Source organism: Pseudorasbora parva, chromosome 3 (assembly GCF_024679245.1).
Source record: "Pseudorasbora parva isolate DD20220531a chromosome 3, ASM2467924v1, whole genome shotgun sequence".
Taxonomy (NCBI): domain Eukaryota; kingdom Metazoa; phylum Chordata; class Actinopteri; order Cypriniformes; family Gobionidae; genus Pseudorasbora; species Pseudorasbora parva.
In genome coordinates, this window is record NC_090174.1 from 10,957,659 (window position 1) to 10,971,860 (window position 14,202).

Here is a 14,202-nt window from a genome sequence, read left to right on the forward strand (position 1 = left end):
TACATGTTTTAAATGATAAACCATATTTGAGGTCAATCAGGACTTCCTGACTGACATACTGTAATTAGTATGAAACTGATGAAGGCAAAGAGCGAAGCGTTTGTACTTCATCTCCTATTAATAAAATATTTGTGCAGACCTTTTTCAGTTTTGCACTGACATAGGTCTTATCACCTAATTAGCTGGGAGAGCATGGTGAGTGTTTTAATTGATGTACTGTAATTACCACAAGGGCCTGCCATTAATGATCTGTCCCTCACAGACTGTGTGACTTAGCCACTTGATGTGGAGGGGGTTTTTCTGTGACCAACCGACTAACAAAATTTTGGTCGACTTAGCCTCTTATGGTCAACTAACGTTTAGTCGACTTTTAGAGGACAACCCTAATACTAAAAGAAACCTATGCAATCTGGAGTTGTGTGAGGGCAAAAGATTTCACTCGTTTTCAAGTTGGTCAAACCAATTCATTGCGCTGACCAACAGAAAGCAGCTTAGTTTGAAAGGGACTTCTGCATGAGCTGTCATTCATCACTATATATATATATATATAAGGGACGCAACAATACAGTTAGTCCACGGTTCAATACATACCTCTGTTTTTAACCACGTTTTTGGTTCTGGTTTTTTTTTTTTTTTTGCTATTCTATTCTTAGGCGACAGGAAGAGAAAAAGTTAAGGAGAAAATGTTTTTAATGCAATACTCTTTCTTTATTTTACTTAAAAGACTTGAAAACCCTTACTTAAAGGGTTAGTTCACCCAAAAATGAAAATCATGTCATTAATTACTCACCCTCATGTCGTTGGACACCTGTAACACCTTCGTTCATCTTCAGAACACAAATGAAGATATTTTTGTTGAAGGCTGATGGCTGAGAAAGGCTTCAGAAAGGCCTCCATTGGCATTCAGTACATTTCAACTGACCCACTCACAAGACCCATAAAAGGCACTAAAGACTTCGTTACAAAGTCCATCTCACTACAGTGGCTGTACAATAATTTTACAATGCGACGAAAATAGTTATTGTGCGCACAAAAATCAAAATAACGATATAATCCACCAAATTATTGACGTGAACTCGAAGCATGTGTGAGAATATGACGCAGCTCCGCCGTTCGAATCATGGTTCGAATCATAGCGAATACAATTACCCGGAAGAGGAGGAGCGCCGCTATCGCGTGAGTTTCAGGTGAGTTCACGTCCGAGACCTACCGGAAGACAATATCTTGGCAGATAATGTAATTATTTTGATTTTTTTTGCGCACAAAAACTGTTCTCGCCGCTTGGTACAAATATTGTACATTATTGTACATTATTGTGAGATGGCCTTTTATGGGTCTTGTGAGTGGGTCAATGGAAATGTACTGAATGCCAATGAAGGCCTATCTCAGCCATCAGCTTTCAACAAAAATATCTTCATTTGTGTTCTGAAGATGAACGAAGGTGTTACAGGTGTCTACCGACATGAGGGTGAGAACATTGTGCAGAACGTACACACACACAGACACACACACACACACACACACGAGTCGGTATAAGTTATGGTTGTCGTTGTCCTGTTTGTATTGTTTCTCATTTTCATGTTGAGAGAAACGATAATATTGGATGATGATATTATTATCGGGTGAGAAAACGTGCCAATGACAGACATTGGGAAGACAAAGATAACGGTTATGTGAAGTTTAAGTGAAGCACTTTAATTGTGTTTTCTGTTCTTAAACCCTCGACGAAACTTAAAGGAAGCAGTTGTCTCGAGAACATTGTTGCTAATGCTATCATAATATATCTCGCCCTCACTGGGGGTGCAGATGTGCTAACCCGCACTCGTGAATGCAGTGATGCTTTTTCCTCCTTCGGCATGTGATTCTCGTTGTTCTGGAGTAGATATTATGATAACCCAGTTTCATTAACTGATCTTATCAAAAGTAACTCCATTTTGTAAGATCAATTTCAATTGTCATCTAAGTAATTCCAAACACATCGCGAGGCAGACGACGACATAGTGATCAAATACACTCAACTTATTTACCCGCTCCACAGCGCCACGCAGTGGATTTAGTTATAACTGCGAGATTTAGAGGGATTTCTCATAGATCCAATGCATGTACAGCCAGCAAATCAACGCAGTAAAATTCGAATAGTATTTTTAGCTTTCGAATGTTAATTACAGATAGAATATTCGACTATTCGAATATTCGTGCACACCCCTAGCTAGAATATCGATGCTGTATCTTTTTTTATTATATCGGTATGTATCTAAGAACCGATATTTTGAGCACACCCCTAATAAATATATATAAATATTTACAGTGGCAGCTCAGAGATGTACAGTAGCATTTAAGTATGAAATTGAATGAATAAATGTAGGCTTAAATTAAAACTACAGTCTTAAATATACAACATTTATTAAAAGCTACTGTATTAAAGGTCTTTTTTTTATTAACATAATTTTAGAGGTTAACTGTCCCTTTAAGGCCAAGCGGTTCACGAGGCTGCACTGCTGTCAGTTAAAGATCTGCTCAAATCTCATATACAGACGTGCAATTTTACTTTCACTTTAGATATAACCGACTGCGTTTATATGTTAACCTTGTGTGTATTTGACAGTATTAGCGCAGTAAGACTGTCCAGTAATCACGTGTGTTTGACAGATGTTTAGTGCGCGCACTCAACGCAAAACAATGCATTGAACAGTCCGTGCCTTGCCGGTTAAAAATGTCATTCACGTGCCCGGGACGTAGGGCAAATTATCCCTTTAACATGGCTAAAAGTTAAGTTTGGTTCTGGGTTAGTATATAGTTATTACACAATAATTAATAAGGCATACAGAAAGAACTGTAAAGTAAAATGAATAATAGAATGAATAGTAAAATCTAAATTATGCCACAAATGGGGTCAAACAGAATGAATGAGCTTATCACTACAAAGTAGACAAGAGAACGGACACAATGGCAGGAAGGAGAAGAGCACAGGAGTTGATGAAATACAACCTTTGGTCCTTTGGTGTCATTTGAAATATGCAGGTCAAACATCTTGTTTCCTTATCATGAGTATAGTATTTTTAAACTGCTCTCTGTGGGGGGACTTCCATGCTTGTGTGCAAATTCCTTCAAAAATATGGCTAAAATAAGTCTCTTTCCTTTAGAGAAAAAAACAGTGGTGGTACCTTCATAGATTGAAGATATCAGACAGTAATTTTAGAAGTATTTAAAAATATATTATAACTAGGGCTGGGACTCGATTAAAAAAATTAATCTAATTAATTAGAGGCGTTGTAATTAATTAATTAAGCGAAATTAATCACATTTTAATTGCATATAAATATTTGACCTGAGAACAGTGAGAATTAATTTTTCACATGGATTTGTAGTATACCATTGAATAATGACTGAATACATAAGCTTAATCAACAAAATATTGTTTATTTATTTCAGTCCAGCAGACCAGTGCATGTTTGCCATTAAGTGTAGCAAAAGCATATTTGTGATATTTGAGGCTTGATGTGCTGCGGTGATAAGCAAATTCCTTGTTGTATAGCTTGCACACAACCATGCTCTTGTCGACACTTCCATCCTTTCGTTTTTTAAAACAAAATTTCCCATCCACGGGGCCAAGCAAAGCGGTCTCATCCATGGTCTTATCTTCTTCGTTCATGTTCATTGTTGTTGTGACTCGTGAACACTACGCTAGTTGGTGTTCCAGTATAATCGGTCCGTCGAAACACATTCATTGAAAAACGTTCCACGGTGAAAAAATGAGTGTGGTTAAAATTATGTTATTTATTTTTTGCATAATTAATAATTAACGAGTTAAAGTCCCGTAATTAATTAACCTTAATTAATGCGTTAAAGTCCCAGCCCTAATTATAACCTGCGTTGTCATCTTCTAACAATCAAACTTTTAAACTAGGCCTAGTAGCCTTACCTTAATCCATTTGCATGATGACCAAAAGTCTGTGGCGGTCCTGTAGGATGAGCCATCGAGGTGGGGGTGCTCCATGGGTTGTTCCATAACAGGTTTCCCATTGAGAGAGGTCTTCTGGGGTAGGGCGAGTAGGCTGAAGAGGAGCTGGTTCCAGGAAGTCTTCCATGCTGCGTCTGGAGACTGGGCCTGTTGGCCTGTCCCGCGGAGAACGAATGCCGTGACCGGCTCAACATGGGTCCGGCGGTGCTGCTATTGCTCGCGCACTGGTGACAGGTACACGATGGGCCCGAGTGAATAACTGACCCAGAGGTGAGAGGATACGGCATGCTGCCTTGTCGCCTGACGCGCCGTCTGTAGCTAGAGGCCTTGTTGACTTGCTCCAGAGCGGTGAGGTCCACAATGTAGTTGTAGCCCTGTGAGCTCAGGTCAGCGGTGGCCTGCCCTGCCTGGTAGCTGTGCTCTAGCAAAATAGAGGTTCGAATCTCATACGCAGTCCACCCTCCTTCATCATTGGCCCACTCCCAAAGAACACCACTGCCCAGGGCAGAAGACTGCGGGAACAGGGATCGCCGCACAGCGCGCATCTTTCCTACAGAGGGTTCAACAAAAAGTTCACAGTAATTGGAACAAGATCATTATCTTTCCAAAGAACATTTCTTAAAAATGAAACAGTGCTTCTCTTCTAAAACAGTGCTTTTCTTCTCTCTTTTTTGAGAAAGAGCTGTTATTTCATCCACGAAATATGCTGTGCATCCTGTTGAAATCTGTTCACTTATTTCCTGAGATTTTTGTCCCCTCTTTCCTGTTCTTTTCCATAGAGACCACAGGTGTCGAAAGTCATTCAAACATCCCTCAAAACAAGCCTAATCTCCTGCTAACAGACCAAACGCTAGCTTTACCCAGTAGGATTAATGACCTGTTGTCAAGAATGAAACATAAATATCATACATTTGGAGCAACTGAATTAGTTTTAGCTAGAATTGACAGTTCACATTAAGCTTCTTTCACTCTGTAGATTATAGAAGCACTTTCTTGAACTGGTAACACATTTACTTAAGCCAAATGAGCAAGGATAGTACATCGTAACACTCCCTTAAAGTACTGTGGCAGTACTAGATGGTAAAACCATCACTTAGCATAGTTTATGGGTTAATAATAAAGATTTTATAAATCTGGTCTAAAATGCAAATTAGATACTTTTTCAAAAATGTAATCTGTTTAGTAATGCTATCATACACATAGTATCAAATATTTATACACACAATACTGTTCAAATGTAAGGGGTTAATTTCTTTACTTTTCTTTTTTTAATGAATACCTTTATTCAGCCAGAACGCACCAAATAGGTTAATAATGGTATAATGTTACAAAAGTTTTCTATTTGAAATAAATACTACTCTTTTGAACGTTTATCTTTGACAAATAATACTGAATGAAATGTATCAGTTTTAACAAAAAAATATTATGCAGCACAAATGTTTTCAACATTGATAATAGTTTGAAATGTGACTGGATTAATGACTGCTTAAAATACAGCTTTACCATCACAGAAATAAATTGCATTTTAAAATACATATTCAAAAAGAAAGTTAGTTTGTAATATGTCACAATTTCACAGTGTTTTTTTAATTTATTTTTTTTATTTTACAAATATCAAAACTTATTTAAATCATGAACAGTTTTGAAGTAGACATCAGTCAGCAGTTTATCACCATTATGTTTCACAACCTAAACCAAAGATTCATGCTATTATCATGTTTTTTTCATGAGATGTCATTCAAATAATGGAGTTAGTGTTCACACAAAAAAAAAAAAAAAAAATGGCACTACCCTATTATTTTGGAAATGTACCACACCACAGTTGACTGAAATCCTACGGTAACGATTAATATTCAGCCAGGTCTATTCATGTTACCACTACCACCATCATTGTACTTTTTGTAAGCCTCTATTAGTAGTTTAGTATGGCATCTGAGGTCACACTCACCGGTGTCCTGTCTGAACTGTTTGAGGTTGGGGATGTCGATGATGTAGGCAGACAGGCTGGGGTCTGCCTGTGCCAGGCAGATGCTGCTGTTGCTGGCGGTCGCTGCCCCTCTCTGATGCTGGAGACACTGCTCGATGTAGCTGCTCACCTGTCCAGTGTAGGGCCTCCAGAAGCCCAGATCATCCTGCCATTCCCAAACCACCGCCATCGGCTGAGCCTGTCCTGGCATTCCAGAGGAGGAAGATGGTGACGCAAAAGATGGTCCGTTTCTAGACCCACTTCCTCCAGAATGAAAACTGGAGCCTGTTGCCATTTTGTCTGTTAGAAAAGATCCCAATTCCCCGCCGGGCACAAAAATAAGCTGGAGTAAAGCAATGTGACGATTTAGCCCAGCTAACAACAACAACACCACCACCCTTCCAGATTCACATCCAGCTAGCCCGCTAACTTGTCGAATCCTGTAAGAGATTGATCAAAATTGCCACCACAGTGTTTTATCCAGTAGTAAACAAAAATTTAGCCGCAGATTTGAGCGTAAAACCACTGACGTCGCATCATCTCGTTCGGCTGCTAGAGTCGCAGCTTCAGACTAGCCGCGTCTCGCTCTTTTCTTCGCCATTCAGTGCGTTACTGTACGGTTACCACTATCATATAATATAACAGTTACTATTTTGTGGACACCAGATTAACGTTGTCAAGTGGCTAATATAAACAAACTGATGGACATGTTTTTTGTTTTACCCAAGTACGCAAGGGTTGTATGTATCGTAATAGTTACTTCCTCGCCTGCGGTGTGTGTTTGTGTCGCTGGTGGTGGATTCCCATAGATACACACTGTGAAGCCAGACACGGAGAATTCCCCTATGGAAATCTGTTTTACATTTCCCCTAACATTTTACAGATATAAAATAAAGTAGCGAGTTGTTTTAAATGACTAGTATTTCCCGGTGCTACAGGACGTTTACTTACTGCTGTCGTTATCAGATGTTGTCTGTAATGTCTGCATTTTCGACTTTTATTTTGAAAGTAGTTCTTATAAACCACCATGATAAACGGTAGAATAAAAGTCCCTTTACATCTTATTCACTGGTAATTTTCCTGTCTAGTTTGCTGTCAACAGATGCGTCAGAGAACAGATTGTCTGTAGAACTAGACGAGGCATTCGTGAATTTTTCTTCTTCTTCCTCTTCAAAGACACTAACTCGTTTAGTATATTCTATGTGGAATATACAAGGGAAAAAATGGGTTTGCAAGAAAAGGGTCAATAGCCTACTCCAAAAAGACAACATACACAGGTTAAATTTTCAATTAAATTCAACTCAAAATTAAAACATTTAGCAAAAGCAATTGTATCTCTACATTTTCTATCAATAAGTTGGAGAAAATCAATACGAAAATTAACCATAAAAGCCTTTACACAAGGTTTAGAATTATTTATTTTTCTCGTTATGAAGTTTACCAAATCAAATCATAATCATAAAGTTAACATACATATTATGTATGTTAACTTTATGATTAATCTAATGATTTGATACATAAATCAAATTAACACATATTTTGATGTTAAATCACAATTATGTTGAATGTGCCTACAAGAAGCCTATATCTACACAGAAGTTCTTGAAATGCTAACATTCATAAAAACAGATTGGCTGATCTGAACAAATCAGGATTTACTGAAAAAATTCAAATAGTTTTTAATAATTTCTATTTCGTAAACGTTAGGGCAAAAATCAAAATTTTCAGCAATTAATTATATTTCAGTAGCCTACTAAAATAATGAAACGCTGAAAAAGAAAGTTACACGGTTTGAATCAACTGGCGATAAAATCATGACAGTTTAAACTTTCATCTCTTTCTAGGAGTATAATTTACTTAACACTGCAGACATGAACATACATGTCTGAAAATATAGGATTACACTTAAGATTAAAAGAAGTAAATGTAATTCAACATAAAATGTCCGCATCAGCGAAAATGTGATTATGTCCTTTTCCCAGCAGATGGTGCTAACGATGGCCTCAACTCTAATATAAAACATTCATATATTTTCCTTCAGAAATGTCATATTTCATAATTCTTTAACTACTATCCAATGAGAAATGCTTAATACAGAGACGTAGAAAAGGTTTCACTGCATAACATTATGATAAAAACAAACAAACGCAAGGCAACACATTTTATTTGAAAGGCCTAAATGGCATTAAGGTACAGCATATAAATACTGGCGATTCCAGAGACAGTCATTACAGAATAACATTATAGCATTCTTTCCTTTACAAACAATACATTCATGATGTTTTCTCCGTGAAATATCTCATTTTGCCTTACTTTAACGAACTTGAGAGTAACTTACAAAGCTAAAATAATACAAAAAAACTCTCTCGATTGAATATAAGTTAGTGCTATCATGTTAGGGTTTTCCAACTTGACATAATGAAACCTGAAGCAGAAGTTTCTCTCTGAATACATACAGTTGTTTTAGCATCATTATTCGTGTCATTCAGTACTTTATGCTCTATACTGAATGCGGTAGTTTACATTCCCTGCATATACAAGTTTATTTAAATAAATAAATAAATAACAATACAAACATTCGCAAGGCATGAGACCCAGATAACTACAGGAGTTGTGTCCATTATGTACTTACTGTACGAGCTCTCGGCACCAAACAAGGCTGTGCATCCCAACAGTGATTAGCATTATTTGGGTGGGGGGAACACAAATCCCAAATCCATTCTTACTGCTCTTTATGAGATGGTTATTTAACCATGATTGTGTCCAGGATCTGCTATCACAAATCCTGGTGCCAAAGCAATATGCAAAAAATGGCTACTCCTTATTCAAACAGCCTCTTAAAGGAATAGTTCTGTCATCATTCACTTACCCTCTTGTCATTCCAAGCCTGTATGTTGTTATTTTTTCAGTTTGGTTCAGTTCACTGACATGAGGGTGAGTACTATTCCTCTAAGTAACATAGCACTGGTCGATTGATTTACTGCTATTTTTCCATTAGTAGCACTTCATTCAGAAACAACTGTATCCGGCAGTTCACTCTGTAACACCTGCCCGAACACACAGGCGTTTTCATGTGTGAGCCGCACAATCTGCCACAGCTCTGGGGAAAGCTGAATTTAGCATTCAGAAACATTTAAAAAGGTCCCTTAATGGTGAAAGTCTTCCGTACGGCATCGAAATGTTCTTTAGTATTTGACTTTGCCAGGAACTTGAACATTCACTCCACTATAGTCCACCATGTACATGGGCCATTGCTGTAAAGAGTGAAAAAAAGACATTTTATTACTAGTCTAATTAGCGAAAATAGCAATTTTGAAGTTGAAAACAATTGACTCCATTTACTGTCTTAAAGTGATAGTTCACCCAAAATTATGTCATCATTTACTCACCCTCAAGTTGTTCTAAACCTGTTTTTTGTTTTTTGTTGTTGTTCTGTTAAACACAAAAGACAACATTTTGAAGAATGTTGCTAACCAGTTTCTGGTCCTTATTGACTTCCATGGTATTTTTTTCATACTATGGAAGTCAGTGGGGACCAGAAAATATTTTGTTACCAACATTCTTCAAAATATCTTCTTTTGTGTTTATGGACCGCATGCCCCCTGAAACACTAGGGTGACCATATTTTGATGATTACAGAAAACCAGGACACTCGGCCCGGCAATGAGATACTCAAATTATATATAACGTCAACCACTACATAAATGAATATTAAGTCTGGCTCTATTCTGTAAGTAATACACTTTTCAATATACAATGTCTCATAAAATCAAGTCTCACCAACATTTTTTTTCCCTCATTGAATATCCTGTTCAACAAAATTTCACATTATGAGAGTAACCTGGGTTTAAAATGCCTTTTATGATGACGTAAATAATTGTTAAAAAGTCTACATATAAAAACACTCTTGTAATGTGTTTGCATACCATGACAGGTATCTGATTGGTTGATAATGCTGAGTCTGCTCCAGTGGGCATGGGTGCTTGACTATTGTCAAGTACTCGTTTACGTTTGCGTCGATTCGTAGAAACTTCTTTACCTTCTGCAAAAGAGGTTGTAAACATTTGCACACATTTAAAAAAATTCATAAGTACATAAAATGTTTTATAACAAATAAAGGCTCTTACCTTTATTACAAGATTGAGTACACAACTCTGTAAAAGGCCTAAACAAAGACCAAATGAGATCAAACAAAACTTCAAGCACTGTTCATCCAACATCATCATTATAATCACATCTGGCACAGCACTTACTGTAGGGGGGTTTTGATATTGAAAGTAATTTCATCTTGGGCCTGGAGGATTTTTTCCAACCGAACTATGTCATAAGTATTGGGATTCCTGAAGGGGATATCATCCGGAAGTCCACACACTTCCAGTGAGCCAGGATTGGCACGGATTAACTTGTACGGAACAATGACAGAGCGGTCCAAGTCCAAAGCTTCACCTGAACACAACACATTCACACATGAAGCACTGGAACATTCTCAAAATGATAAAAACACATTTGCACAAAGGAACAAATCCAGGGCTCGACATTAACGCTTGGGCCAAGTGGATTTTTTGAAGGGGCAAGTGAAAGAATTTTGCTTGCCCGACAAGCTGATTAAAATGCCAATAGCAAAAAATAACTAGCGAATCACCAAAATGCAAGAATGATTCTGCATTCATTTAGTGTAATTGGCGATTGATAGTGGATAATAGTATAATGAATAATAGTATAAAATATAATGAACTGACGGTAACAAGGGTGTGCCGTTGACGCTCGTGCTGTCTGTTGAGGAGAAATCGAAATAAATGAGTGCCTCTCACACAGAGAAACTGCGGTAAACATTCAAAATTTGAAGTTTTTATATTTATATTATTTATTTTATAATAACATATGATACAGTTAAACATCACACAACCAAGTGTGTGGTTTTCCTGAATACTATCACACTGTTCATACGATGGTTTATGGAATAGTTCACACTGTTCCATAAACCATTAATTTACATTAAGGCTGTGTGTCCACCAAAGCGTTTTTTCACCCAGCTGTCTGGCGCTTTCAATTGTTTTCAATGGGAGCGTCGCATTTTTCGAACGCCTGGAGCGTACCGAGGCACTGATTGAGTATTTCACACTCAAGCACTGAGCGTTCTGCGTTTTTTACTGGTCGCCGAGAGTTGAAGAATGTTCAACTTTGAGTAAAACGCAGCGCTCTTCACTGTCACTTTTCACCCAGCCGTCCAATCACAGTGGAGGAGGGGCGGGACAAATACAACACAGACCAACCTCCATATACTGCATGTCGTCAGATGACAACAAGCAATAATAACGGAACAAAATTATTTAAACAAGAGCCAGAGCAAATACTTTACATTGTATCTGCAATTTTATATAGAATCAATACAGAAACAAACTACCAGTGAAAGTAGTAACATTTCTGTGGATTTTCCGTATCATAACAAGCAAAGAGTCTCAATTGAAGAAAAAAAAAAAACGCTACTGCCAAAACGCTCTCAAGCGCTCACAGCGAAGCATTTTCTGCAGAGCACCTAGTGTTTTCAGCTGGCTAAAAATGCTTTGATGGACACACGGCCTAAGTCACTTACATTTTAGATGCAAGATTTACTGTTTTTGTTCTATTTCAGCAGCAAAAATAGTTACAAACAAACATTCCAAGCAACAAAGTTCCAAACAGCAGAACCATAACGCATCTCACAGCAACAGTGTGTTACTGAATGATTCAGCGTTTTGAACGAATCGGTTGAATCAAAGATTCAAAGACCAGTTAGTAAACGACTGCCTCATTCTTGAAAGAATCAGCCATTTGAATGAATGACTCAATGACTTACTCATTCAGACGGTCACCTAACGCCACCTACTGGTGGTTTGTTTTTATGTTTAAACATTCTTTCTAACATTTCTTATTTGGTTATTCAAAAATACATAAAACACTTTTTAATGTAGTTATAATTTTTCAGTGTAAATTATTTAATTTGATTGGTAACAGCCCTATATTGTCTTATTTTAATTTATTGTACAGATCAATTTAAGAATATAATATGAAACCTTAAGCATAGCCTATATTTAATAAGATATAAAATGTCACAAATATGCAGATTTAAATATGCCAAATCTGATTAAACACGGGTGAGAATATTCCTTCAGAATAAATTACATTTACAACACACACACACACACACACACACACACACACACACACACACACACACACACACACACACACACACACACACACACACACACACAAAACAACTAAATTAACTTTTTTCTAGACAAGCTATTTTTTTACTCGGACAACTGTGAGTGAATGACCAATTTACTTGTCCGAAGGACAAGCACATTAACATGCTTAATGTCGAGCCCTGAAATCAGTTATTAGTAATTAACATACCATATTTCTTATTGAAGAGCTCTTTAACTTGTTCCCTCAAAATCACTTTCTCTCCCATTCGGTTGACCTCATCTTCTTCTGTTGGAAAGGGATACAATATTAAAGTATATATTTAATAAAAGTTTACTGATAGATTCAACATTAAAATAACTTTTTGCTTGACAGACAGTCAGATTCAAGCTTGAGGCTAGAATTATAGTATATAATACTCTCTATATAATAACATTACTATATATATATAATTAAAATTATAATAAATGTAGTTTTTCAAAGGAAATAACTTGGACATGGGTTATTTTAATTAATATTTTGATAATTTGATTTGAAAGCACTAATATATACATATACAATAGTACATAACAGAGTGTATATATATATATATATATATATATATATATATATATATATATATATATATATATATATATTAGTGTTGTCAAAAATATCGATATTTCGATATGTATCGATACTGGAATATCTGAAACGATACGATTCTCAATTTTTACAGTATCGATACCAGCTGCGCTCTCCTCTCCGACCGAAAGCGAGTTGACACACACCGGCATATTCTCACTCAGCCCGGTTAACCTCTGAGCACGGCGAACGCGCGTTCTGCTGGACTTTTTCCTCATGACAGTGTTAGTGTCTGATCGGTCTGAATTTCGCGCGGGATTGCACATAAATTAATTCTACTAATCCCCGCAGATTTCGTGCTCACATCTGAGGCGCACACACACAGCCTACTGTAATAAAGCCGCCTCTAACATGATACAAGTGCGAACATTTGCTTCTTTTTCCAGCTTATTATTGGTCAAATACACTCAAAGAATTATCAGTGCACATCTGGAAGAGTATTAATGTAAACACAGTCGCAAACAGTTCAGGAAGAAATGAAGAATGAGTAACAGGAACAGTGTTTAGGATCCATGCGTCCGTTAGTCTTAAAGGGACAGCAGTTATTTGTTATTCAAACTACAAAAAGACAAACAATCACACTGCTCTTGACTGATCAACTTGTGTAACTTTAATAGTTTCATCTGTACGCTATTGAATTTTTTACAAAGAACATTATCCAATGTTGTTTTAAATGTAATTACTATGCTTTTTTTAATTCAGTTTCTTATCTGAATGTTAGACCTACCTGAAAAAATAAAGCAGTCTATTTAATTTGTATCTTCTATTCTATTGCATTTATTTGTGCTATTGTTTGTAATCTGTTTATTTGTTCTTATTTTATTACTGTTTACTCGTCTTTTTAAATTCAATTTACCATTCGAAATCAAGCTTTCTTGTGCTGTGTGTAAGCTATTGCAACACAATTACCCGTTGTAAAAAATACATTGAGATAGCAAAAATTTGTGAGATAATTTTAATAGTAATTGATCAATAATTGTTCAAATCAAAACGATGCCCAACCCTAAGGAACATGCTGGCCACATGAATTTTTAGTAAAAAATAACAATGAATAATAACAAGGTCTGTTGTCATATTAAGCATCTTATCTTTTTTTTTTTTCTTTTTTTTTTTTTTTAACTGTGGTATCGATTTTGTATCGATATATCGATATTTTAGCCTGGTATCGTATCGAAGTCATAATTTTGGTATCGTGACAACACTAATATATATATATATATATATATATATATATATATATATATATATATATATATATATATATATATATATATAATTAAAATCTCTGTCTAACAGCTCAACTAAAGCAGCTAAAGGAGCTGTGCAGCTCATCAAAAATAGAAATGGGACATCCATCAACTGACAGTTCTAGACTAGTTTTATTGCACCATAACACTGGATTTCCTATCCATTAAGTGCAATAAATAACTACAACACATAGTACATAGCAAATGATGCCTTA

At 36.4% G+C, this 14,202-nt stretch overlaps 2 protein-coding genes across 8 annotated transcripts in view; both read right to left on the bottom strand.

Moving 5' to 3' along the window:
- dtx2 (deltex 2, E3 ubiquitin ligase) overlaps positions 1 to 6,976 on the bottom strand; it is a 33,886-nt gene extending 26,910 nt beyond the window's left edge. For 2 of the 3 annotated variants that reach the window (XM_067437782.1, XM_067437780.1), the window contains exons 1-3: positions 6,879 to 6,976; positions 5,910 to 6,227; positions 3,923 to 4,511 (exon numbers count right to left, since the gene is read on the bottom strand). In XM_067437782.1, the coding sequence (XP_067293883.1) occupies positions 3,923 to 4,511; positions 5,910 to 6,227; positions 6,879 to 6,915 (944 nt within the window). In that variant the 5' untranslated portion in view covers positions 6,916 to 6,976. The other variant, XM_067437781.1, reaches the window with a different exon arrangement.
- A 1,098-nt stretch (positions 6,977 to 8,074) lies between these two features.
- gtf2ird1 (GTF2I repeat domain containing 1) overlaps positions 8,075 to 14,202 on the bottom strand; it is a 46,623-nt gene continuing 40,495 nt past the window's right edge. For all 5 annotated transcript variants that reach the window (XM_067437787.1, XM_067437785.1, XM_067437784.1 and 2 more), the window contains exons 23-27: positions 12,327 to 12,404; positions 10,181 to 10,373; positions 10,055 to 10,092; positions 9,854 to 9,969; positions 8,075 to 9,181 (exon numbers count right to left, since the gene is read on the bottom strand). In XM_067437787.1, the coding sequence (XP_067293888.1) occupies positions 9,113 to 9,181; positions 9,854 to 9,969; positions 10,055 to 10,092; positions 10,181 to 10,373; positions 12,327 to 12,404 (494 nt within the window). In that variant the 3' untranslated portion in view covers positions 8,075 to 9,112. The remainder of the gene's footprint in view (positions 9,182 to 9,853; positions 9,970 to 10,054; positions 10,093 to 10,180; positions 10,374 to 12,326; positions 12,405 to 14,202) is intronic.